Here is a 27,999-nt window from a genome sequence, read left to right as displayed (position 1 = left end):
CGTCTCTCCGCTCGCTCGCTCCTTACTGGCCACGCTGCCGCCTCCGCCCGCCGCTGCCGCAGCCCCCGGCCCTCTCCGGCTCTGTCTCTCTCCGCCTGTGCCCTCTGGTCCCAGCGCTGTGCTGCGCTTTCCCCGCCGGCCGCCCCCGCAGCCTATGGCCCTGGAAGGCGCCGCTGCCGCCGCCTGTATTTCTGCTGTAGGTTCCCACATCCCTCTTTAAAAATTCCGCCTAAAAAGAGAAGACGATTTACCAAATCTTTCGGGCCGTTATCTCACGTGAGTACCGGAGCGGGGGTCCTGGGGCTCTCACCACCCGTGGGGGAGGTGGCGAGAGGGAGGGAGGGAAGCAGCGGCGACGCCCACCCCCAGCTCTGAAACGGGCCGGAGCATCCGTGGACACCGGCGGCGGGCGGGAGAGATAGGGGCTTCCCCCTGCCCGGGGCCTGGGGCTCGGAGCAGTGCAGGGAGGGACGGGGAGCGATGTTCGTGGTAACCGGAAAGGGCGGAGGAGTACCCGGCGGCCAGTACCGTGGCGGTGACTGCCGGGGAGGTTTGGGGATGGAGCCGGTTCTTCCCGCTGCCCCTTCTCCGCCCGGCGGCGTGGGGCGAGACCGGCTACCACCGGCGGCGGCAGATGGAGAGCAGCGGGATGAGTCAGAGCCGGAGCCCCCCCCCCGGTCCCCCGGCGCGCCGGGCGGTGCGGGGCCGCAGTGCGGGGGCCGAGCGGGCGGGCAGCGGGACCCCCGCGCCCCGGAGGGTGTCTGCGGCGGCGGGCGGAGGGTCAACGGCCACCGCGCTAACATGGCGGACAGCGCTGCGTGCGAGCGGTGACGGGGCGGGAGCAGAGGCCGGGCACCGGGGTGAACGCTGCGGCGGTGCCGCCGTCCCCTTCTCCCGCAGTACCCGGGACGCGGAAGGGTGGCGGGGCCGCCAGCTCCGCGGGCAGCCGGGGCTCGGCGGCCGCCCTAACATGGCGGATTCCTGCGGAGGGGGGCTGTACGGTGTCTTCCCCCTCACAGCTGGGGCAGTGCCTGCGGCTGGAGACCCGCGCCCGCCGTGCGCTGCTGCCTCTCGCAGGGCGCCTCTGCCTGGGAGCGGGGGGCGAGGGGCGTCCTCGCCTGGATCCGCAGGGAGAGGGGATTCCCAGTGCCCTGTGGCAGCTGCCTGGGCTGAGGAGCACAGGCTGCCGTGCGGGTGCTGGAGGGTCCCTTTCCGCGTGTGACCCACACCCTGGAAGCTCCCCCGAGCCCGGGGGGGGGCAGCTGTGTGTGACAGGCTTCGGTGCTTTGCAGCCTGACGGGGGCAGAGACTGGAGAAGTGCTGGTGGCATGGCCGCGGCGTCTCCTCGCCTGCTTCTCAGGGGCCATGTTGTGCTTCAGTGAGCGTGATTATCCATCCGGGCTCCCGCTGCCATGCTCCGCTTTTCCCCTCACCTGAGCTGCGGCTGCACGAGATCTCCTCACCTGTGCCTCTCGGCACGGTGAACAAGGGCCACGCCGCGGAGCAGGGTGGCAGCGCTGGCTGTCAGCAACGCACGAATTGTAAGGGCATTGCACAAGTGACGCTTTCCGGGACAAGTTGCCGTCACGCAGAACGGCCGTGGGGTCACCCGGCATGTGGAAAGGGAGCCCTTCCCTCCCGTTAGCAGTCCCCCTCCCTTTGCCCGGGGTGTTTCGTGGTCATCTCACGGGCGCGCCCTTTCTCCCTCCCCTTGGTCAGACCCTTAGTGTAGCACTAGCAGGTTCGGTGCTGCTGGTCCTTTTGGAGGTCTCTTGGAGCTTCAACCTGCTTGGCTGCCTCTGCCAACGTATTGTGGTCTATTTGGCCACTGGTGTACTAGTGGCTTTTTGGAAAGCATGGAGAAGAGAGTCTGGTTCCTGCTCAGCTGCCAGCTGAATTCGTGTGTGTAAAGTGCGTGCATCTGAATGTTGGAGTATCCGGAGCGTGTGTGTGTTGGCTGCAGTGCTGCTCTCTGTTTGGTGGGAGGTCAGCAGAGGTGTGTGTAACTACTTACAGCGGTGAAAGATCAGCAGAGGTGTCTGTTCCTGGTTGTAGGGGAGCTGAAGGCATGATGAGTGAGTGGGGCGAGCTGATGCATGTGTAGGTGGGACGGTGCAAGTGCAGGATCGTGGTGTGGCTGAAGAGGATTCTATTATGGCTGGGTACTAGACAGCACTTTCTCAGTCATCAGTCTGAGCTCATTCTGAGCCCATGAAGATGCATGTATGTGCTGGGGGGTACCTGGTGGTGGTGAAGGGGGAAGAAAGTGAGCTTAAATCTTATTTTGAGCCTTTCTGAAGTGCATCTTCTGCAGTACAAAATCCTGCACAGCGTCCTAGTGTCTGTAGGCAGGGGAAGCACTGCATTTCAGACCTCTGCAGCAGTCTCTGTGACTAACCAGGATACAATTGTGTAGTCCCAGTCGGTTATAGCCACCCTGAATGAAAACACTGTGTGACATCCAATAAAGCAATGTAGACCTGCCAGCCATCTAGTCAGATGTGTGATTGGGTCTCTTGTGTGCGAGTGGGTTGGGGGGTAGTCCTGCCCCACTTCTGCCCTCCCTGGCTGCCGGATTTTTCTCTGAAGATACTGCACTTGCCCACTATTCTTCCCTGGATAAACGTGGGAGGCAGTGGTGCTGGGGGGGAGGTAGGGGTTGTGAATAATGGTGATGGTAGGAGGGGTTTGTTCCAGTCTGGACTGGTCCAGTCTAGTTCTTTCCTTCCTGTCACCGTGTGAACAATGCTGCTGCTGCTGTGGCTGATGCCTGTGACAAGGCAGCCCCTTCCCCGTGTGCCTCTGGCTGTGGTGAGCTCCCTTCTCTGCCTTCTGTAGGCTGAGACCCCCGGCAGGCAGCCAGCCGGCCTGCTGTCCCCCATCCCTCCTGCTGGGCATTGAGCTCCAGGGGAAGGCTGTTAAACCCCAAAAAAAGGAGTCTTTGGGAGGGGGGGGAGGGTGTTGTTTAGTGGTGAACAGCTGTGGGAATGTTTCTCCTGTGGGCACAGTTTTACTGGAGGCAAGAGGCAGGATTACTGCCTTTCAGCACTGCAGCGAGCCCCTGGACCCTCAGCTTGTGCATCTCACTGCTCCCTGGAAGGCTGGTGCAGGTGTGTGATTGCTGCACTGCTGGGCTGTATGTTCTGGAAATTATTCCATTTCTCCAAATTAAAGGGGAGACAGAGTGCTCTGGAAGAGAATTAAGACTGTCCCTTCCTGAAAGCGAGGCTTAATCATGCAGTGCACTAATTTGGGTATAATGGTAAATTTCAGCTCTAAATACTGTTGATGTAGCACAGGAGCAAGAGTGTGGTTCATGGGAGAATTCCTCAGGGACCCGTGCTTCCTTCAGGACCTGCTCCTCCCCCCAGGGATCGCCTTGCCACAGTGTCCTCTCCCTGATCTGGAAGATGCTTATTGTAACTCAAAACCACCTAGGTTTTTCTGTGAACCAGAGTAACTTTGGTGCCTTCAAGTCTGTCACTCGGTGCAAATGTGCAAGGTCATTGTAATTCTAGATTTTTTGGGTTTGGTTAATGGATATTTTAGCTCAAGCCACTAAAGGGTCTCTTCTCAGAAACAGATGCAGTGGATTTTTTTTTTTTTCTTTCTTCAAAGAAAATGAGTTGATGCCTGGTTTTGTAGGCCTGTTGGCATCACACGTGGGGTGGTGAGGGGGACCAGTGAGCTGGCCCAACTGACCTGCTGGGCACTCATAGGGCTTGCTGCAGGGATGCAGGTGTTCTGACAAAACTGTGTGCTGCGGACAACCGGGGGGTGATTTGGGTCCTCAGGTGAGTTGTGGCTGTTGTTGCTTGAGCTGTATTCAAACTTTAGGAACCTGCTAGTAGAGTATACCAACAGATGATAGATAAACAGATGCATATAGGTGTCACTTGAGTACTTAAAGGCAGAGCTACCTTGCTGATTATTTGCACAACTCAAAGCTCTCTGCTTAGCAAAGAATACTTTTATACCTACTTTAAAACCCTTAAACAAGGAATGCTTCATTGTGGCTGATAACATATGCAGTTTTTGTAAAACTGTTTGCTCACATGGGTTATGGACCTTGAATACACTTCTACTTAAAATGGTAGCCCAGCTCTGCCACTCTACAGCAACCTCCCTCTTTCTGCTGGTTGAAGTTCACTAAAATGACTGTGATTGGAAAGGCTCAAATTGTACCATTTTCCTCTGAATGTTTAGAATTGGCAAAGCTGCACAAAGGAAACAGTCAGACTATTTTGTGTATGTTTGTGTAGATCCTTTAGATAAATCTCATTTGAAAGAAATTCTGAAAGACACTTAGAACTTGGCACAGCTCAAAGTAGACTATTGCTACAGAAAATTGTCGGGTTTCATTCCAGCTCCACAGGAACTTTCACTGTAAACTTTCCTCCTTGGGACTTGTGAGAATATTTATTGGCATAATACTGCAGGTGATATTTGGCTGAAGCATTGCATTTTAAGTTTTGCACTGAAGGTCATGTGCTCTCCCTAGAAGCACTTGTGTTTAATGACTTGCTCGGCTAGGAAGGTAAACTTAATTCATATCACTGGAAAATTTGTATGAATTCTTGAGTATAATCAGAACAGCAGTAGGAAAGAGTGTAACTACTAGTTAATTTTAAAAGTTGGCACCACCTTCCTTTTGTAAAACTGGTGTGTGCAGAACTAAATGTTACTGACTTCTTGCTTTAGTGAAAGAAGGATAAGATTAAATATAATACATATACATTAATTCGAGCTGGCAAAATTCTGTAATAACCCAATTTTGAAGCATTGAGGTTTGTTTTTAATGTTGCATGCTAGTAAATGCTAATTTATGTGGTAAAGCTGCAGGGATTGCTCTGTGGGGGTTGCTGTGAAACAGTTACCCTCAAGTTGCATTACCTCTGTGTGTTATGCAGTACTTTATAGAGTGTACTAGTTTAGTTTTTCACCAGCAAGAATAAGTGGAAAAGTACATTTCGGGAGTTTAACTAACATGGCTGTGAAGATGATCTTGTGTTTTGGGTGACTCCCAGAAGTCAGGCTTTTGTAGTCAGCCCATATAGTATCATTTAAATAATGAAAGTAGCAAAGGTTTATTTTTACAATAGGTTGGTACATTCCATGTTTCATGCCATATATCACAGTGAATTTGTAGAAACTTTGTTGTATGTTGGGTTTACATGTGACTGCTTTGGTAGTGTATTTAATTTCATGAAAATGATTGTTGCTTTTAGGAGGAACAGCTTCTCATAAATAAATAATAAATGTTTATATTGTTTCCTAATAAATGTTTCCTTGACTGCTTTTATGTTCATTGTACTGGTTTGTGTGATTGCTTTACTTTGAGTAATATAGCCTTGTACTTGAAAATGCTGCTTTGGTGATGTGTGTAATAGCCTTTAAGGGCTGGCTGAAATGTCTCCTCATTCCTGAAGGCAAGCATAAGTTCCTTTGTTTTTATTGTCTTGCTCATTTCTGGATTTGTCTGTGTGGTGTTCAGTTTCACTATATAAAGCACTGTTTTTCACCCACATAGCTTTTTCTCCCACATGCCGTATTCATTCACAGCAGAGGGAGAAAGAACGTGGCAAGGGAATTCTGAAATAGAAAGGAAGTGGGGAGGGGAAGAATGCAGTGGTTACAGGGTTAAAAGCACTTCTGGGAGAGTAGTCCAGTATTAAGGCATACTACCCTACAGCAAGATCATGTAGAGCTCTTTGCCATTAGTTTTGAAAATCTTCCAGTTCAGACTGTGAAAGATAAGTACAAACAAGCAGTTTCATGTGTTTTAGCAGCTCTTTGTACATCTGACTTGTTCTGGCTCAGAGTTTATATTAACTCTTGCAAACTGGGTGTTTGATGTGATTATAAACTTTCATGGTGGGGTATTGCAAGCCTCCTTAAAAGCACTACTGAAAAGGCATTTGTTGCATGTTTTATGATAAAGCTTTTATTCTGTTCTGTCTGTAAGATTTATTTTTGTGTGCATTTTTCTCCCTACAGGGCAAAATCTCTGATCAAGTTTACAACTATCCAGAGGGCTTAGGAGAAGTGCTTTATAGAGAGCAGTTCGACTTCAACGCTGAGCCACCTTGGGAACCTAGCTGATGATAGTAGGGTTCCATCTCCTAACTTGTCCATGTAAGTCTCTCTTCATCTGTTTGCAGGAGGATAAGCACTTGCAAAAATACAGTTTGTATTGGCTTTTTGATAAGCAAGATAACTGTCCGGATGTAGATTATCGAAATTACACAGGACTTTAATTTGGGATGGCGGGGGACTAGAAGTTCTACTCATCTAACACCTTTCTCAATACAATTATCTGATGAAGTTTTGCAGTAAACTTGGTAAATAGAGCTACTTTTCTGAATTAGGGGTGTTGGCTGCAGAAATCCTAAAATAAAATGCTGCGACTTCAGTCTCTCAGTGGTAATTCTGAAGTCATGAATTGGACTGCATGACTTTTAACATCAAATCATGACTTGCTGAGTACTGTATGATTTCTTAGAGTAGTTTGTACTGAAACAGTTAAAATTTGCTATTGTAAACAGTAACTAAGGCTGATCATGAAGGGTGTGCCTTCCCAAATGCCTGTCTCCATTATTTGCTAATTACTATCCGCTTCCACAAATAGTTGTAGTGGGGTTACGGTAGAATGTGGAATTTAATGTTGGATGGAAAACGTGTACCAATTATAAATGCGTTTATATTTTGAAGTGGCAAATAGTTATTAAAGAAAAACAAGACCATGATAATGGAAAACAAATTAATGCACTTAGCTGATCTTAAGGAGCACAGAAAACTCTGAAATGTGTATGGTTATCATGTTCGGTTAACTTAAAATAGTTTTGTGTGGTTTTTAACGATAGTCTTAACTGAGATACTCCAAATGCATTTAAGCTGACTTTATACAGTATTTGTACAGCATTACCTTTTTCCTGTCTAGCTGAAGGCGGTTTTGTTTGGCTTAGTACCTATAAATTATATAATGCTTTTTAATGCAAATGGTTAAGTACATCTTACTGAGCCAGGTACTTTTTAAAGACCACAAAGATTCCAAATGCTGGTTGTATTAGTATGCCTCCTAATAAGGTACTTAATATAGATAGACTTGTTCTTTGAAAATACCACAGTGGCTGAGGCACAGAATGAGCTTGGTTTATCATGGTTTCTGGCTGTATCTCCAGAGGTTATGTTCTTTTTGTTCTGTTTGAAACTTACTGAATTAACTGCATATATCTGGTTCTTTGTAGTTGAATACTCTATTCAAGTGAATTCAGTTAACATTGAGAATTTTCTGAATATCACTGTTATGTTTTAGGTGTGGTTTTTATAAGCAAAAAAGCTGAGAACATTGCTTCTCCTGTTCAGCTAAAATTTTGGTTCACTCTTGTATGTGGGTAGATCTCTTGCACAACATGTTGCACTTGAACAGAAATAAAGTAAAGTAGTAAAAAGGCAGGAAAGGCAGAAGAATTGTTGGGAAGGAGTGTATACAGTATAAAATCTTGAGGTACTATATGTTCATTTTAATTTCTAAAACTGGTCTAAGGAGAATTTTGGCTGTGACAGAAGTTCTTACTCTGAGGTAAAGGCTGTTCTGGTACTTCTTTGAGATATTCCTTCTCTAACTGGTAGACTGATGTGCTGTGACAAGCAGTGCAAGATATAGGTTGCCCTAGAATGGAAATGCCACTGGATTTGCTTTATTTGCAGCTTAATGTTCAGATAATGTGTGTTTATTTTGAGCTTGGATCTATTATGTGTTCAGCAATAATGTCCTGTATACAAATAGAAGTAATTCAGTACTGAATGTAGTGGTGATGTAGGTAGCAGTAGTGTTTGCCAGGAAATCTGTACCTGTTTTGCTGTACTTAAGCACAGGTCATTGCCTCAAACACAGCTAAGATGTAAGTTAAAGAGCTAATTGGTACTTTTGAGTCTTGTTCAACTTGCAAAGTGATCTAATGGGAAAAAGGTCAAGTGAGCTTTTTAAATATAACTGTAATGTTATGTTCCAGTGGAATTAAAATAAAAATAATCTGTCTGAAGGTGTACTTAAATTTCCATTAAACTCGCTTCCTTTTTATCATTTTCTCCATCTCACTTTTTCCTTGTATTATGCTGGCCAGGGAAAGACTTGGGGTTTACTTCTGTCTGCTCTTCAAGCTCTCACTCCCTGAGCAGTCTGGCAACTGTGGCTTGAAGTTTTGCTCCTTCAAAATCTCTTACATTTATTGCCACATCTGTTTGATCAGAAGTGATGGGAATTAGCAGTGCAAGTCTGATCTATTAACAAGCCCTGTCTATGCCAAGTGGAAGCAGGAGGTATCTGGACTGGCTAACTTTGAGAGCTCTCTTGGCTTTGTGTAAATGGACCTGGTGGCAGTTGGGGAACAGGAGGGCTGGGATTTTGGAGTCTTAGGGGCAATGGGGAGGCCAAATACTAACACTAACTAAACAAATGAGAAGGTAGGATGGGGAAGTGACTGTTTGCACTTTTGTGAAAGAGAAGTCCTGGTCTGGTACCACAGAAGTATAGGTGCACTTAGAAGAGTAATTATTCTTTGTAAGCTTTGTGAGCTTATTGGTTCTGAATAATGTATTCAAACTTCAGGAACACAGAAGGAGGTTCTTGTTCCTGTAGAAGATTTCAGGTGGGGCATTGTTTTTTCGGTATCTACCCCCTTTGCTTGCTTTAGCAGACTTGTTCCTGCTACATTGCTCACTTTGTGGAATGCTGCTGAGAGAATAGAGTAGGATGCAACTGACCTCAGCTGTTCAGGTACTCTACTTATGACCCTCAGTGGATTTGTACTGAGAGTACAAATGAGTACAAACTGAGTAATGCAAAAAAACCCACCTGTTTCACCATTTCCATCATCTGGTTAGTAGCTGCATTCAGCTAGCTGAATTACAGTGATGCAAGTTGGTGAAATGGCATCTTGGAATATTTTTTAAAAGATGCTCCCAGTATAAGTAGGTGTTTCCTGCACCGAAAACAGAGGACTCATGTTTCTACTTTTGTAGTATACCTGTTCTGTACTGAATTGCCAATGTCAGTGACAAAGTGGTTTTTTTTTTTATTTGTTACCCCTGAGGAACCAGTATTGCAATGAATGAGAGGTTAATGTGGTTTTAGCCCTTTATGATTTTTGCATCAGCATAGTTATTATATTTCATAAATATTTTTAATAAGATGTGGTTGAAAGGCATTATTTGGAGCCTGTTTGGTTTGCAGAGACTTTTTTTGCAGAGGAAGTTTTTAATGAAAGAACCAAACTTATAGGTGTTCGGGGTTTTTTAAATTCTTAGGCCAAACTATACATAGTTCAGGCAATGTAAAGAAAAAAATGAAAATTGTGTGTGTTATGGATGCTTACATATAACAAGCATGTGTTTAGACTCTGTTCAGAGAGTTTTCATTTTCTTTTATTCCAGATATCTGCAGTAATTGCAATGTTTAAATATGTACACTTTTATCTTAGAGTTCTTCATCTGGGAAGTCATTGTGTTAAAATGTAAAGAGCCTGAGGATGTAACGCTTACTTCAAAGAAAGCAATTACATGCCTATGTAGAAGTCTCATACCACTTGACAGCTTTTGTTTGACTTAAAATATATGTCCTGGAGCATTGTGCAGTCTAACATTTCAGGTGCGAAAATGGGTGGTGTTACCACACCAAGTCTGTCAAATAATGACTTGCAGCAAGTCAGCATTTCCAGCAAGGAGTGAACTCTGGACTCTAATGATTTCTGACTCATCTTACAGACATTAAAAAAAAAGTCCTAAACCATCCTTTAGATTTCTTTCTGCAAATCTTATCACTGATTCTCCTCCCCCCTCAGGAGGGAACCAGTCAGGATAGAATAAGGTGACAGCAGAGTCCCAAATCCTACTGTAAGGTATGAAGCCCTTAAAGAAATGTTTCTCAAGTATCCACTATCTTGTAGCGGTGCTGTAGCAGTGCTTCTGGGAATTTGTTTTTTCTTTGTAGAATGTTCTTCCTATCAAGACTGAAAATATGTAATTTATTTTAGAAAGGGGAAATTTGACAGTAGTTGTTAAACAAATGTTAGTGCTTTTTTTCTACTAGATTAATTTTGTTAAATGGAAAAGCTTCTATATCTTGGATATGCTTAAAAAAAGCAATCACTGTTTAGCAGCCTGGGAGAGGTTACATGAGGTTGTTAATGGTTTGTTGCAATCTATGTCCTTGAATCTCTACTAGCATATATTCCTTTTGGTCCCTGCCTCTTGACCATAAGTCGTTTTTTTGATGAATGAGCAGGAGACAAGCCTGGTTTAGGAAATAATCTTAATCATAACTAACTTACTAGATAATTGTTCTTTTTGTTGGTGGTGGCTTTGGAGAGTTGGTTGCTTTACTTAAATCGATTCTCCCCCTCTTTCCCACACAGTCTCCCCAAAATTAAAAGGGCAGCTTTTGGAGGAAAGTATTCTTCTATGCCATCTGTCTGAAAGCTATAGACACCACAGTCATTAACTATGAAAAAAACTCTTTTAAGAGTGCTAAACAACTAACTTATATCTACTCCAGTGTAACTCAGATGAACACCCACACTCAAAGAGAAGGTGTGTGGCTGGTTAGATTGAGCTGCTTCATTTGAAATACAAGGTACAAGCAGTTAGTGCTCTCTGTGTGTGTGGTGAGTTTAAAAATCTGTTTGGGCTGTGACTGGTTCCAGTGGGTGTGCTGAGACCTTCCAGTGGGGTAGATCTGGGGTGGAAGGGACGCTTGACTGTCTGCCCACTTTAGAGTGTAGGAAGTGGCTTGTAGCATGAAAAAAAAATCTCAACCAAAATTTAAAAATCTAGCTAAGTAGTACCCTTGTATATACAGTAACTCCTTCACATGCTTTAGTTTCACCTTCAGACTTTTTGAAGTTTGTAAGAGCTTGCTTATAAGAGATCAGAAACACAGGAAGTGCCCAACTTGATGTGAGGCTTCTTCCAGCCCAGTGGCTTCCAACATGTGTGCAGTACCTGTAACTGTATGATTACAATATGTATTGGTCAGGTGTGACTGGGGAGGGGAAGGCCAATCATGGAAGCTCATCCTGTACTGTTTGTGTTAAAATGTTGCCATGAAGTTTTCTTGAACATCTGAAGTTACAGGACATACCAGATATCCTAAAAAATCCTGTAGATTCAGATGCAACACAATCTATTTGAAAAATTGTCTTTAACACCACTCTGTATCATGAAAGGATTAAAACACCTGGGATTTTTGAAGGGTTAAGGGATTTGCTACTTTTGAATAATCTGCTGAAAATAGAAATCACTTTGTTCTTGCAAGTGTCCACCATGGTTGTGCTTATTCCTCTCTTTGGGTGTTACTTTTATTGTAGGAGAAAAGCTTAATGTGTTTATTACACAACCAGCAAGTTCCTAAGGATGCATAAAGTACTTTAAAACTTGGTTAAACATTAGGCTGTAAAAGTCATGGTATAAAAAAGAAAAAGTTAAAATAATTAAACTCTGCTGTTAGATTTTTTTCTTCTTTGTATCTTCATGGTTGGAATACTCCAAAACTATACCAAATTTTCAGTAAAATGATGATGCCAGCATTTCTTTCCAGGGGAGAAAAGATAACTAAACCTTTTTGGTCCTCTGCCTCTGAAAACCATGGATATTTTATGAAGATGACTGTGGTCTTCATGTTTGTTGGACTGATTCTAAGGCAAACTTAGTTCACAAGATTCTTTTGTTTAGTGGTATTTTTTAAGGAGTTTCAGCTGTTAGTCTTACACTGAGATACGACTGACTAAAGACTTTTTTTTTCTCTGGTTATTATAGTCTTACCACCTAGTCATTGTTTTTATAACTAATTAAATCCTTACATCAATGTGATAATTATCTTGCTCTTCTGTGATTGTTTTGGATCTTCAGGATTCTCTTAAATAATCATATGATTCACTATATAAGTATTTCTTACCCAGTGTACTTGTCTTTATCATTTAGCTTCTGAACAGAACTGAATGTTCTTGCTGCCACTGAGTTAGTTCACCTGGCAGTAAATTCCTGTTGTAACAAACATAGGGGGCATGTTTGAGTTGTGCAGAAAGCATATAAAACCGTGCTGGCTTCTTTCCCATTATTTGGCATAATGACAAACAGGAGCAACTGCTACTTAGTTGTGGTAATATTAAAGTACAGCAAAGTAACTTTGTTCATATTGTTGACAACATTAACCAAACCTATGTTGCAAATTGTGTATTTTTTTTTTTTTTACTTTATGGAGGTAGTGCATGAAACATGAGACAGAGTTAAGACCATGGCCTTTTGATGACTTGAAGTCAAAATTATCTTAACTTTTATAGTCCTAATGAAGTATTTTTGACTTTCAGCTGTAATGTTTGTGGTTTCTATAAACACTTTTAATTAGAAAAATAATTCCACTATTGTAAATCTAAGTGCAGGTGCCTTTAGAAAACAACCATCACTTTTTTACAAGTACTATGCAACTTCTGTTGAGAGATTAAAAATGTCTTAGGTGTTCATTTGGAGAAAGAATCTAGTTAGCTATCTGGTTTTGATCAATCTTGTGTTAGTCATAAAGATGACAGTTGAAACAAAAAAAGTGGTCAGTGGGTTGATGTAAATTAATAAACTGCTTTTAAACAAGACCCACAACTCTAATGGAATGTAAGCTGCAGATTGTTGTATTCATCAGTTAAGGGAAATGAAGGTATATAATCAGCTGTTGGTAATTTTCTGCTGTCTGCTGATTTTTACCTGTGATTAAATAGTCAATCTGTATTCTAAGACTGTATATTTAACAGTGTTTTCAGTGTTTGGGCTGTGTTGATTCAGATTATCTTTTGGAAAACACTGCTTATAAACTACTAACTACTAAGCTAATTTGCAATGAATATCTGAGGATAAGCAAGATACAAATAAAGTTAGACTGTAACTGTTACTTTATTTTAATAAGAATTCTACTTACTAAGAATATCACTTTTGAAACTACTTCTAGCCTAGTGACTTCCTTTTATTAACCCTTACTGCAATTAAGGTTTTGAAGTGTTGTAGGTGATGTTATGAACATAACAAAATAAATGTCTAATAAATATGACATGTAAATGCAATGGTTATAAATTAGCATCAGAAAAACTAGAATGTTGACAAATATCAATGCTAACATTTAATGAATAAGCTACAAGTTTTCTATAACAAATTCAGAAATGTTCTATTACAGACAGTCTTCCAGTTGCACACTTTAATGCTAGCATTGCTTAAGACGCTGTACTTGAGAAATGAGCTGAGGCATTTGTACAATTATGCTGCACTTGCAGTATTTTCATAGTTTGCATAAGCTCAGTGCAGATCAGTGTGCATACAGTCTGGAATTCTTCTCAAGAACAGTATTGCATCAGTTGTTTCTGAAAGTTAGTGTCAGATTTAAAGTACACAGCTTCTGTTTTATTCTTGGCTTCAGTAGAACTGTTCCATCCTTATCCCTGACAAATGCAGGGTGAGCACAGTAAAAACATCATTGGTTTTTATAGAGGGTGTGTTACTGTTTGTAGGACATCAGGTGTAGAAAGCTGATTTTTAAATAGCAGCATAGTATCCTTTGTGCCTCTTTTCCATTGACGCATTTTTTCTGTGTACAGTTTGTTGCATAATTTAAGGACCCGGATATAAGGCTTGGAAGCCCATCCCTTGTGTTTCTTGGTTTATGACTGTTGGCTTTGTGGAATACGGCTGAGATGAAAGGATTTCTTGAGGATGCAAATTACTCCATTGGTCTGTTGGATGAAGGAGCAACTCTTGCAGATGTCATTGACAACTGTATTTATGAACATACTCATGTAAGTTTGCTTTCCATATCTTTTGATTTAATTCCCTAAGCCTTCAAAGTAGGTCAAGGTATTTTAGAACTGATGAGCTGACAGTAACAGAGGAACAGTCAGCTAAGCCTCACTCACCTTATACTTTCCTCTTCTAATTCTGCTTCTTTGCTGTTTTCTTGCTTTGGGCAGAATTCTGTTGGGGAAATTTGGGCATCAACTCTTACCTCCCTGAGAATGGCTAGCAGGAAAGCAGTCTGGCTGATGTAATTAAATACAAGTTCCCATCTCATTGTTCCAAGAGATTTTATTAGTAATGGGGTTTAAGATCAGGCACCTGAAATTGTGCAAGTGGATAAATTCAGTTAGAACCTTTTTGTTGTTGTTCTTTCCCTGAAAATATGGCAGAGTTTCAACAAATGTATATGCTGGGCCAGTTTAGAGCCATGTTTAAAATTTCTGTGGGCCATCATGGTTTATATTTATACATCTTCCTGTTACCCTTCTCCCCCCTGGAAGCTCTGGTACGAGCACATTGTGAGGTGCTATCTTTCAACACAAACTGGTCTAAAAGCTACTGAAGTTTAGCAACCAACTGGAAAGAAACTTGAATAATTCTGTGTGTAGTAATTTTTTTGAATTAGGTTTCACTTCTGTCTTAGGAGGAAGGAAAATGTAGCTTTTGTTCTGTAGGCAAAGTTGTAGAAAGAGCAAAGTGAAAAAAAAGTTTCATTAAGCAAATCCTGTATTCTTCATATACCATACCTAGGAGTTGCTCACTTTTCCTGTGGTTTCTCAGAACTAATACTCATGTGCAAGTGCTCAACTATAGTACAGCAAATAGCTAAATTCCATGGCCTTCTGAACTCAGGTGTAGGATTCCCAAATCCTGATTCCTAATATTCTTTTTCTGTCTAGCAAATAAATAGGTAAACTACTGGCAACATGTCATGTCTCCAACCACTGGCTGGCTCACAGAGGATAGCTGCCTCCTGCTGCTTTCATTTACTCCTTTAGCTCAAGGGGTAGAGGCCTGTGCCATGGATCTAAAGCTCCAGATCCCATTCCTGCTGGTGACCCGTACAGGGGGTCAGTATGCTTCCACCCGATGGAATTTCTATTTGTGTTTTTTAAACAGAAATAAAGACTTTGTATAAAATAAGCCACAACATATAGAGTTTTGTACCTGCAAGAGTCAAGTGCTAGAATTAACATTTGATGTACAGTCTTATCAGATAGATAATATATGTAGTGATGGTCTTTAATTGATTTACAGTAGGCCATTCACTTACAGTAATTTTACTGAGTGCACATTATGAACAAATCTGGAATGATCTGTTTGAATTTTGATCCACTACATTCACATCATGACCTGATATTGAGAAAGACTATGGTGTAACGGATGTGCAAAGGGAAATTAACAGTTCCAGAAAAGTCTGTTCGTTTTCTTAAAGATTATGTACTTGATTCTGTCCCCTTTAACATGGAATCTAGTTCTTAACATTCCTTTTGAACTTTATTCTTCACAAGATGTGGAGAACAGTCTCAAACTTGGCTTCCTGAACTGAAATATCAGACAAATTTTCAGTAAAACAAGCTATTAACTGGATGTTAAAATAATGTTAGTGCATCAGATTTTATTCCTTGTATAAGATACAAATAACATTGAGACTGGAAGCTTTCATCCCAGTGGATTTTCTTCCTATAAATAGTTGCAGACTTCTGAAAATAAAAAGTTGGAAAAAATTAGTAACTTAATCTGTATTTTTATATAAAATCAGCATTTGGCATTTAAGTAGAATCTTTTATTCAGGAATCTCAGACTATTGTCTAAATAGCATTCATATTATCTCTGAAGTGGTAGGTATTCCCTTTGATTTTTAAAAAATAGTTCCAATTGCTAGGTGAAAGTAAAAACATTGTTCAAGGTCAAATCTAAAAGTTAAGAGCAGGGTAAAAAAAGTACATAATTGTTTAAGACTTTGGGTTGTTTTGACAGCAAACCTACAATTTCAGTCGTTTTATTTTCCTATTCTTCCTTTTGCAGACTGGAAAAAAGGCATTTTATGTTGGTGATCTTGGAAAACTTGTAAGGAATAACATACAATGGCAGAATGTGATGGCACCAATAAAGCCATTTTATCCTGTAAAATGCAATTCTACTCCAGGTGTACTTGAAATTCTGGGAACCCTTGGTGTTGGTTTTGCATGTTCCAGTAAAGTAAGTTTGTCTTGCTTATGTGCCTTATTTTCTTTCATATGTCTGCTGGTTTAATTTCATCCTTTTGGTATTAAGTGCCATGATTATAAATAAAACTTGAACTGGGAACTCATTTGTAACTGGCTGTTGAAAATCTGTACTTCTGCCCTAGAAGCAGTAGATAGTTTTCTCTTTGGTGTGGTAGTAGAGCACATAAAATAAAAATTCAGGAAAGATGGTGCAGTGCACTTTGTCAAACTCTGGTATGCTCCTGTTTTTCAGTCTGAAATGGCATTGGTACAAGACCTGGGCATTTCTCCTGAAAACATCATATACACAAATCCTTGCAAGCAAGCCTCTCAGATCAAGTATGCAGCGAAGGCTGGGATAAACATCATGACTTGTGACAATGATATTGAGCTGAAGAAAATTTCACGTAACCATCCAAATGCCAAGTAAGTGTCAGAATTCTGGTTTTGCTTTTAATGTGGGGGAAACTTAATTTGCCTGTATTCTGGGTGGTTTGAGTTGGAAGTAAAGTACCTGCTTTTAGAACAAATCACTTGGATCCGTTCTTCTCCTCTGTCTCCTTTGAAAATAGCTTTTTTTGCATCTTTTCCTACTGAGTCTCGGCTTCCTAATACGATAGATAGTAGGGCCCTTGGTTTGGGAGAAATCTTGGGAAAAAGTGATTTTTTTTTTTTAGGGCAATCTTCATGTAAAGTTTCAGTGATTGAAGTTCAGAAGTCTGGCATTTCATCATCTGCAAATACATCTTCCTCCTGCTCTGTTGTGGCTTCAGTGTTATCTTTCAGGGAGTTCTGTTTGGATATTAGTGGCTCTGGCTGAAGTCAGGGCTGAGCTACCCAGAGAATGACTGTGTGCATTGGGTCCCATCTGGGATTTGGGCACATTCTGCAGGTCTATTAAATACACCTACAGGTACTTCCAGATGATTAGAACAAAGAGAAATTTGATTCCAGTTCTATTTTCAGTCACTTTGGTATTAGCTCAGCTGCTTTCTGTAGAAAAGTGATCAAAGCTGATAATCTGGTTGTTAAATATGACAATTTTATTGCTGCCAGTGTATAATGGTCTCTTGGGCTGATAGGCACTCATGTCATTTAACATCACATCCCTCACATGTGGATGCTTTAGCTGTGGGCTATGCCTTTATGAAATATGGAGTCAGAGCCTAAATGAATGTTACAGTGCTTTGCAGTGATTAAAGGTATAACTTTCCATAAATGTCATTGGAGGAACTGAATTCCTGACATCCTTTACAAAATCCTTGGTTCTAAACAGTCATTATGAAACTATTGTGTCTTCTCCCAAAACTGTGGCCTTTTTTTGGTTTGGGTTTTTTTGGGGAGATGGTGGTGGTATTTATTTGAGGGAGTTTTTTTTGTTTGTTCAAGACTACAAGATTTAATATTGCTGTTGCTGGTGATTACACTTCATCCTCATGGAAGTCTGTCTGTGCTCTGTGTACTGGAGAGAAATTCCTGTGAAAAAATGTTACGTATGATAAATTTTTGTGAAACTGCTGGCTGTCGTATACTTAGTGTATTTGAAAGCCTTGGCAATACTAAAGCTGACTGTTACATCATTAGTGTTTTACCAGTTATTCACCGATGGATCTAGAGTTTTGTTAGTTTTTGTTGATTTATTTCCATGATTCTAACAACTTCTTTTAGAAGGTCTTGTCTGATAACATCCAAAGAAAGAAGATGCAGATTTTTCTTGAGCCAGAGAAATTGTAAATAATTGTAAATTAGGGAGGCAGTATGTAGGAGTATCATGAGCTAGAGAAAAACAATATAAGCTCTTACTTCTTTTTGAAGATCCCATTGTCTAATATTTGCAAAAATTCCTGTTTACCAAGGGCAAGAAACTCAATTTCTACAAAAGAACTGCAATTTGATGTCTAAATTTTTTAGAAATACGATCTGTTATTGGATAGAATTTTTTCCCCTAATTTTATTAGCATTATCTTATCCAGGTCATTTTAATGTCGATGCTCAAGCGGCACATTTTTTTTTCCTTTCTCTTCCTTGGCATAGTTACCAAAAGTCAAAGCCACTATATAGCCTTGTTTTTCCTATGTGTGGTTGTTAGAGCTGAGTTGTTTGTGTAGATGAAGCCAGTGTGTTTTGGCTGAGGAAATCATATTTAGGAAGTGGTTCTTCTCATTTTCTGAAAATTTGTGCAACTTCACATTAACTTGGTAATGGGGGTGTCTTCTTTCATAACTGATGTTTCTGCCTTTGGAAGACTTGCCAACTCAAATGATTGCAATTTTCTTTTTTTAAGATGAGAAATGTCATGAAGGAGTGCTTAGGTATTGCTTTTTTTTATTACATCTTTAGATTTTTTCTAGGCAAAGTTTAACTGCTGAGCTTCTTGGTGTCCTAAGAATGTCAGTGGAGGCAAGGTTGTTATAAGTATCAACACTTCCTTAACAATAAAAAGTAAAACCAAATCCTAAATGCACACATCACCCTCTAGCCCTGCTGAAACCCAGGAGGAAGAATCCTGCTAGATTTCTAGAAGTCAGATTTAGTGGTTTTTGCTAGAAAAATACCTTGATTCACTTAAAATGCTGCTATAACAATTCATCAATAAATTTAACATTGGATGTCTTTAAGGAGGGGTTTTGACTAATCTTAACATAAGGTTAAAAATTGTAGTATGAATTTGAATTTTTCTATCACATTTTAAAGAGTTTGACTTGTAATAATTTTTGCTACAGCTAGCACATTTTTCCAAAGGCTTTGCAAAATATTGTCTTACTACAGATTTTTTGAACAGAATTTTCTGTTCTAGTGGAGAAGCAGAAAATGAGATGCCAGTCAGTTTCTCAAGTTGAAATGGTAAAAATTAAAATTAACAAGAATGGCAGGGCAGCCTGTGTGAGAGCTTAAGACTTTTTGCTCTTTACAAAATGCATTTTAAACACATGAAACATTTGGAAAGTACTTGTAACAAGTCATGGTAGGTGTTAGGCTAGTAGTGGCTAGGCTGAGTTCTGTTTGTTGCCTGTCTTGTAAAGAGCTATTTCACTCTGGGTGCAGAGTTTCTCCCACTCATTTATACTCCCCATCCTGGTTAACTGCAATGTGCTCTGTCCAGTCTGCATGTATGTCATGACACCACCTCTGTTAAGTTTACTGCATGACTAATTAATTTATCTCTTGGGTGTGAGGGTGTGACTTTCTCAGTGGACAGCAGTTTGAATTTGTGAGGTTTTGGGGTATGTTTCTAGAGGTTTGGATGTGACCATGCCTTTGCCCCTCAAGTGTTACTTTAACACAGAAAAAGGTCAGCATTGGCGCTGCAGTTTGCCAGACCAACCCAAAATGAGGCTTTAACCAGAGAGCGAAAGATGTCCCACGACATAAGAATGTAAGAGATGGTACTTGCTGCCTCTCTGCTCTGCAGTGTCCTGGAAGAAGGGGCAGGGAATGGACTGACCATCCTACCCCTCATCCTCAGTCCATGTGCTCAGCCAGAAGGGGAGGTGGTAGGATATGGCCAGAGTGTACTTTCAGTGTGTCAGCCTGGTGTTCTCCAGATGCTGAGTTTAATTAAGACTGATATGTGTCTGACTGAAGGGGAACCTCTTGGCTAGGGAGGAGGACAGAGATGGGAAAAATCATATTAGTCTTACTGGTTTTATGAGGAACTATGCTTTATTAGAAGGTAACATTATTTTTTATTACAGCACTCAACAGACTCTTGCTGCTACAAGAGTCTTAGTTGCTGCATTTCAAATCCCTTGTCCTTGTTGGCTCCATGTTTTAGCCCCTAATTGCTAGTTTTTTCTCTGTACAGGATTGTTATTATTAGGTTGCCTTGATTCATCCATCGATGGAGCTGGAGTACTGACAACATAATCAACACACTTCTGACAGTCTTCAGGCTTCACATGTGCTGATGATGTAAACCAACTGCCCCAATCATCTTCCCCTTCTCTTAGGCTCTTACTGCACATTGCCACAGAAGACATTACTGCTGGTGAGGAGGTGAATATGAAGTTTGGCACCACCCTGAAGAACTGTAGGCACCTCATGGAATGTGCTAAGGAGCTGGGAGTCCAAATAGTTGGTGTCAAGTGAGTAGCTTCATTGTCCTCTGCTGGCTGAGCACATATTTGTATGATATACTTAAGATGTAAAATAGAAAAGAATTTTTCTCCTGTAACACTATTTTACAGGGTTTAAAAAAATCAACAAAAACCCCAGACAAACAATATCACATCACTTTAGAATCATGAGCTTTTGCTTGCAAGCAAAAACTAGTATGAAACAAAGTAACTATTACAGACATCAAAGCAAAAGGAAATGAAGTATCAGATATCCTTCTGTCAGCGTGAAAACTAAGTTTGGAAGCCTCTCCTATTCTCTAACTGTACTCTTGAACTTCTGTGGTAACTTGATTTGTATTTTTCCCAGCAATAAACAGCGTAACAGAAGTGCTAGGGTAGCATGGAATAGGTTGGGTAGTTTGAACAAGATGAACATGGGGTCAGATTTTGGAAGAGTTAAGGTTGTATGTCACTCTTTGATCATATCAAGACAAAATACTCAGATAAGTTTTTGACTTGCAGGTGGCAGGAATGAATCCTGCATTCACAGAATAGAGTTCCAAGTCCTTACAAATGATCTGTGGTATTTTAATTGGAAGTTTGACAGATATTTTACTATATGGGAGAAAAATACATGCATGAGTCTGCTCTGCCTACCTTCAGCTACAAGTCTATCATATACTCATGACTGTTTTAGGAAAGCAACCAAACAAATAAATGGGTCATCAAGACAATAAAAAAAATTAAGCCAGATTTTGATGATTTAGGCCACAAATGTTTTGATGTATATCTGTTTGAAATGGATGTTAAAGCATAAACTACAAATGTCTTAAAAAATTAGGTACTTCTGAAAAAACATGTCTCTTCATATAATGTCTTAACCAACTTTTATTAAAGTCACATGGCTCTTGTGCATTATTTTTATTTAAATGATTTTAAAATCCATATGTGGATTCATGCAAGTAAGTTTGAAAAGTGACCTTTGCCTCAAAATGGCATTCCTTAGAGGAGTAGACTTTGAGTAGAGAGCATTGTGGCTCAGTTGTGTGTATGGTCTGTCTAGAACCAGTAGACCATATTCCTCTTGAGGAAGCCCATGGGAATGCTGGCACTTGTTTTAGCACCTCAGTGACTAACTGCATATGGCAGTACTTAAATCTTTTGAACAAGAAACAAGAGAGGATTCAGGAGCTTGTGGGAGGCATCAGTACTTCTCTGCAGCTTTGGCACCTACTGAAGAACAACTTTAAGCCACTTTTATAGTGAAGACTGAAAAATTCAGTAAATCTGTTATTTCTCAAAGTTGAGAATATTGTGGGACATTCTTGGGGTTGAGGAAGACAATCCTCAAGTAGAAATCCAATTAAATAGAAGGCAGTGGTGGTCTGAGCTTATTCTTTTCACAGTTGCTGTATTATCATTTAAGCTTGTTTTGAGACACTTGGGAATGAATTGCTCATGTTGCTGTTTTATATGGTGAAACTATTTGCTTGGTCTGAAAGCTGCATGGTTCAGTGTATTAACTGTGTTTTATTTCTTTCAGATTTCATGTTTCAGGCTCTTGCAAGGATCTGCAAACGTACATTCATGCTCTATCTGATGCTCGGTGTGTGTTTGACATGGCTGTAAGTAGATCTATACACACATGCAATTGCTACAGTAGAGGCTCCATTCTATTCTAATCATACTAATAAACAACTACATTCTTTCCAAAATAAGTCACTGGGGATGGAACTTTTAGTAAGGGACTAAATACTCCTTTGTGCTATGTGGTAGAGGTAAAACTAACTTTGTCCTAATTATGGTAATGAATACTGTCCCACTGATGGGCCTTGCATGCTGTTTAAATTAGTTTCCCACTTTTGGTCAGAGCTTTTTGATATTCAGATCTCAGTCCTGAAAATACACAGCTGATGCTTTTAGGTTACATTGAAATTGAACTATTGTATACTGGCATCTATTGTGGCATGAGAAGTTTGTAAACTAAACAGAAGACTGCAAGTCTTTTTACTCTTATTACTGCAGTTAGTGCCTTAGCTGTGGCTGGTAACACATGGGGGCAATAAAATTGAGGATCTTGCTGATCATTGTGCAAATTCATTGTAATGGTCTAGTCACATGATTTGTGAATTTCTAAAACTGTCTTTTGTCAGAATGCACCACCTATTCAGCAAATACTGTCTGAATATAACAAAAGCCACAAGATGGGAGTTGATACTGCTGTGGGACTTGCAGAGAATTGTGTAACCAGCCTCTATTGACATCCCAGTGCTTTGCTGCTAGATTTAATGGAGCTGTACTATGCCCTTACTCCCTCACTAGATGTACTCAGCTAAATATTTTCAAAAGTTTAAATACACAGAAAACAACCACAGTAAGGAGCAACAAAAATATTTTTGCATTTACAGTTGTTCATGTACTTACCTTCTGCCTATGCATTTTAGGAAGAATTTGGCTTTAAGATGAGCATGTTGGATATTGGTGGGGGCTTCACAGGTTCAGAACTTCAGCTGGAAGAGGTATGTTATGTGTTGGAAGTTGAAACTCTTAATTTTGAAGAAGTTGAAGTGTTTAACCTTCAAACTGCAGCTTGAATTGATTCCTTGAATTGAAACATAAGTTCAGTGTTAGACTGTAACTCAAGATCCCAATAGTTGGGTTTGTATTCTTGATCATGGATAGTGTAATCAGTTCTTGGAGGGGATCATTACTTCTTTTTAATCATGTTCATACTGGGTGAATGCTGACTTGAGTTTGTTACAGATTAAATTACTATCTGAAACAACCCTAGCAGTAGTAATTTAAGGGGTTTTTTTACTGTTATTGTCCAGTTGGTGACTCTTGCATGATTTGGGCCAGGGTAGCTTAGCATGCTTTGGATCATAAACCCTGTTGCTACTGGATGAAAACTTCTGATATTTTGCTTTAGAACTGAAAGCTAAAGGTCTTGATTTGGCTAGACTGATTTGGCCTAAATGCCATCTTTAGTATGAAGTGGCACATAAAACAGGATAACCAGTTTACACTGTTATGTTGTCTTAAACATAGACTCTGTGAATTCAGGATAGTGAAAGTGATGCAGGGAGGAGTTACTAACAGCAATCAGGGCTTTTCTCTCAATTCTAATGGTTCTGTTACTTGTCCAAAATGTCTGTTAATCTTCAAATGTATCTTAAGATGTGAACATTAGTATTAAAGAATTCTGTTTCTAATATGATACTATTCAGAACTGATCAAAAAAAGGCCGTTTGCCTGTTCTTGTGGGTTCATAAGTAATTTTACATTATCTGTTATGCTGGATGGACATTGAAATTACTGGTGCAGTCTTGTGTGTACTACATCTTGAACTGTGGTTGTGAAGAGAGACTGTGTAGTACTCAGACTCAGTGTTCAGCAGAATGACCAGTTTTCTTACTCTTTTTTTTTATAATAAATTGTGGACCTCTGGTTAAAGGCCCTCCTCAGAGAACAGAGGACCAGAGTAATTATTTGGTGTGCTGACTAGACCTGTTGCTGACTGAAGTGTGTGTGTATCTGACACATCTGTAAGCTGAGTTCACTGGTCTTACCTCTGACTTCAATTTCCTAGGTTAATCATGTCATCAGGCCATTGCTGGATGTCTACTTTCCTAAGGAATCTGGTGTTAGTGTGATTGCAGAGCCTGGATGTTTCTATGTTTCATCTGCATTTACACTGGCAGTGAACATCATTGCAAAGAAGACTGTTGAGTATGATAAACTTCTTCCTTCTGGAGGTAAGGGTTGGATTTGTTTTCTGTGTTGTGAATCAGTACAGGTAACTGCCCACTATTAGTTGGGATAGACTAGTTTATATATTTAATGCATTCCCTAATTCTTGCAGTGTAATATGCCTTTTGGATTCTGACCATATGTTCTCTGTGTATCTCACTGTTACTTTTATGTGGCACTTCTTGTATTCTTGCTAGGTTAAACCTATATTGAGTGCAGAAGGTTGGTAGAAGGTTCTGTATTAGAACATAAAAAATCATGTCAACAGAGCAAGCTATTTCTCTACTTCTCTGGATTTATATTCTTAGCAGTGGTTATTACTGAAAGTATTAATTTTATTAAGCCTCACACTTAATGTTATAACTGAATTTATAATCTGGTCTCATACAGATTATTCTGCTTGTAATTCTCCCATTCCAGTATATATGGAACCCCCTTGTCAGGAGAAAGCAGCTGATTTAAGTTAGATTGCAAAAGGACTACTTATGACAAAACATGCATGCAAGACAACTTCTTTTTTTACTTCCAGTGGAGCAAACCAGGAATGATGATGAACCAGTATTTACATATTACATAAATGATGGTGTTTATGGTTCTTTTGCAAGTAAATTGTCTGAGAAACTCAATACTATCCCAGAGGTTCACAAGGTGAGTCCTTCTATATTCTTCAGAGGTAGTCCTTACTATCTTTGTCTGTTGAATATCTATTTAACACTTCATACATATATAATTGCATATTATTTATTAAATTAACATTCTATATATTTGAAAATTTTCTTATTCAATAAACTGAAGCCTGAATTGCCTCAATCATTTCCATATAGAAATACAAGGAAGATGAGCCTCTGTTTGCAAGCAGCCTTTGGGGTCCATCCTGTGATGAGCTTGATCAAATTGTGGAAAACTGTCTTCTTCCCGAGTTGAGCGTGGGAGATTGGCTGATCTTTGACAATATGGGTTCTGGTACCTTAGGTGAACAGTCTACCTTTAACAACTATCAGAGGCCACTGATCTACTACATGATGTCTTTCAGTGACTGGTAAGAAAACTATCTTCATAATGGCAAGGTTACTTTTGCTTCCTTCAGGAGTGTACACTTATAAATTACATTCAGTGGCAAATATAGGAAAATACTGAGTGCAAGAATGTGCATTTTTAGTTTGTGGATTTTTATTTTTTGGTCTCTGACTGCTGAGACTAAACAGGGATCTCTAATAAAATGCCTTCTTTGCTTTAGGGATGACAAAGGAAAGCAAAATACCTGACTAATCTCACCTGTGAGTTCAGTGGCAGTTGTAAAGTCTCTTACTGGCTTAACAAAGGCTGTTCAATATCAACCTTTGAGCTTTCCTAATCCAAGTAACCGCAGCTTGTGTACAGTGTTGGCACCATCATAGGCAGGAAGGGCACTAATGCTCTTGTGGTGATGGAGAGTTTGGTAACTCATTCCTGTGCTGAGGGTAGGCAGGGCCTTGTGCTTCCATCCCTGGAGAGTGGCAGCATTTCTGTGTGCCAGGCACTGGCACAGCTGGGCTCCCTTGTGCCGAGCCTGGGGCCAAGCCACGCGGGGGGCACGTGGCTTCAAATGCTGTGTTGAGGCTGGTTTCTGAAGGGAAATTGAACCTGAAAACATGTTTTTACATCTCTTGACCTTTGCTGCTGCAGGGATGAGATGCAAGATGCTGGAATTGCTTCAGACACATTGATGAAGAACTTCTTCTTTGTGCCTTCGTGCATTCAGCTGAGCCCAGAAGACCGCTTTTCCACTGCAGCTTAAACAGGCATTAACGCTTCATTTAGACCTGCAGTTGCAAGTCTGTAGTTTGTCTGGTCAACATTCCAATGTGGAAGAAATGGAACAATCTTGAATTCAATTCATTCTCTTCAAAACTTGAAAAAATAGTAATAGTAATGGGGACCAGGCAAAACAAGCTACAGCTACAATTCAGTGGGGGGTGGGAGGGTTAGATAATGGTGTCCAAATTTAAAATCAAGTTCATTCAACCCCTGAGCGTTAAATATGCAACAAAATGGATGACTTAGTGGAGATGGAAACCCATCACTTGGGTTCTTCAACAGTTTACATACAAGTACAGTTTTTATACTAAGGATTTCTGTTAGAAAAGTCTTGTAAAGTTATTGTCTTTCGCCCAGATATATCAAATGTCAGTGGGAGACCAGTGTGACTTCATTAGATGTTTTAGTGTATTTAGAATGTGTAAATTTGTGCTTTGAACTGTAGTTTAATAAATGTAAAATTGCATCATAGTATTTGTTGTATTTGACCCTTGATGTATCCCTTGTATGATTGCAATAAAACTTCGTGTAGATTTTACTGTTTTTCAGGCTAACTTTGGGAGGAACTAGGCAGGTAGCTATAAAATAGGTATATACATGATTGATTTGAGAAGCCTTCTTTTCTCTAGCCCATTGGTTCAGCTTTGTGTTAAACAGTAAAAATTTTCAGATTAATCAATCTGTATGAAGTGGAAGTCATGTAAGTTCCTGGAAGGCTAAAAGGCAATTTGTGGTGTGTTTTTAGAGCATGACCTTAGATTCAGTTCTTCACACCAACCAGCTAACCTGCACTCAGCATGGGTGTGCACGGAGAGGTTGTCTCAGCTCGTGTGCATGCAGTGCCCTGAGGCAGCATGGGTTAGTCCAATTCTGCACGTTGTCACAGAACCTTTGGCTCTTTTTTTTAATAGTGTTTATTTGAAAAGTCTTTCAACTTCAGCTAGTTCTGTATAGTGCTGACTCTAGGGTAGGGCTGCACAAGACTTCAGAAACCTCAAATGCTCTCTTGCACTGGACTTCATTTAACTGTATCCATAATGTAAAGGTAAATCAGACTGCTAAAAGTACATGTACATTGAGTAATGAACTGCCAGAACTGGTCAGAGAATTTATTGTGTTACTACAGCCTCTTGATTTCTTCAAGGTCCTTTGCTTGCTTTCTCACTTTAACTTTCCCTACTTGAAAACTGTGGGAAGGAGGAGAAGAGGGTGTTAGGGTTTTGAGATGATACACTGAGGTCTGGATCCTACAGTCAAAAGGGAGTTTTTAAACCCTTCAGTTGGAGGTAAAATTTCTACCCTTTGGCTGCAAGTGTATTTTACATGAGTGCCAGCTGGTAGGAAATTTTATTTTCTGGCTCTGTAAAGCAAGATTTTATGAAACTTAATGAACTTTTACTTGAAAGTAAATTCTCAGTTTGGATTTGTCAGAACAGTTTTACAGGCCAGTTAGGAGATGCAAAATGGCTTATGCTTTGGAGATGCAGTCTTAAGAAATACTTAGTACTGTAATTAAATGTGGAAGTGAAAAGGGAGTAAATGATAGGGGGAACTTGTGGTTTGGTTTGGTTTTGGTTTTCTGGTTTGTTTTTTTTTTTTTAACCTGAAGTTACTAGCTGACCTATCTCAAGTGCTTCAGTTTACCTGTTGAGGTCTTTCTAGACAAGACAGACTGCTGTCGTGGTTTTTGACTAAATGCAAGTACAGTTGCCTAAGGTTAGATAATCCAACGGGATTCTGTCATACAGTCTTTGAGAGTTGTTTTATGTTAACTTACAGATAAGTAGAAAACTATTTCTCTATAAATGCAGCAGTGGTCAGAGCAGAAATACTTGCTGTACTTGAAGACAGTGTTATTAAAGCCAACCTGGAGTCTGAATTCAGTATGTATTTCAGTTTGATTTGCTATGTGCTACTGTTTATATTGTAACTGCAGTTCAGAATTTTTACAAAATATAAAAGCTGGATGATTTCTTTATAGTACTTGGAAGTAATGTAGCCCTGTTGTGCTCACTAGACAATTGCAGCCCCTCTTGCTTGCTGAGGCTGTGGCAGGGGCAGGAGTGTGTGACACAGACCTGCAGCCTGTGCTTCGCTGCGTGATGTGTTGATGGTCGTGCATGGAAAACAGCCCCACCTGCTTTGGCCTGAACGCTTCCCTGATGCAGCCCTGCTCCATTTCCTAAGGAAGATCCAGGGCTGTGGGCCCAGACAAGGCTGTGGTACTGGTGTTGCCAGTTACTCCTTAGGAACAGAAGAAAATGGTTCCAACTTTTCATTGTGTGCCCAAGCAGCTGCGCAACTGGCTTACATTGGATCAGAATAAAAGTGGGTGCCCTGGATCCACCACTGGA

At 40.6% G+C, this 27,999-nt stretch overlaps 1 protein-coding gene across 2 annotated transcripts; it reads left to right on the top strand.

Annotated features, from left to right (window-relative positions):
* Window positions 1-27,999, top strand: AZIN1 (antizyme inhibitor 1). Of its 2 annotated transcripts, XM_069005276.1 has the most exons (12): window positions 1-276; window positions 5,998-6,135; window positions 13,635-13,832; window positions 15,859-16,032; window positions 16,294-16,466; window positions 19,991-20,125; window positions 21,642-21,723; window positions 22,543-22,617; window positions 23,688-23,853; window positions 24,378-24,496; window positions 24,673-24,887; window positions 25,514-27,999. In XM_069005276.1, exons 3-12 carry the CDS (start codon window positions 13,731-13,733, stop codon window positions 25,623-25,625), a joined length of 1,353 nt encoding a protein of 450 aa, XP_068861377.1. In that variant the 5' UTR covers window positions 1-276; window positions 5,998-6,135; window positions 13,635-13,730; the 3' UTR covers window positions 25,626-27,999. The 2 variants fall into 2 exon arrangements, with proteins under 2 accessions (XP_068861377.1, XP_068861378.1); XM_069005277.1 differs by lacking the exons at window positions 1-276; window positions 5,998-6,135 and adding an exon at window positions 14,730-14,900 and having other exon boundaries at window positions 13,745-13,832.

The sequence above is a fragment of the Aphelocoma coerulescens genome, chromosome 2 (assembly GCF_041296385.1).
Source record: "Aphelocoma coerulescens isolate FSJ_1873_10779 chromosome 2, UR_Acoe_1.0, whole genome shotgun sequence".
Taxonomy (NCBI): Eukaryota; Metazoa; Chordata; class Aves; order Passeriformes; family Corvidae; genus Aphelocoma; species Aphelocoma coerulescens.
The sequence above is the reverse complement of the archived record's forward strand: the minus strand, read 5'-3'. Positions and strand labels throughout refer to the sequence as shown.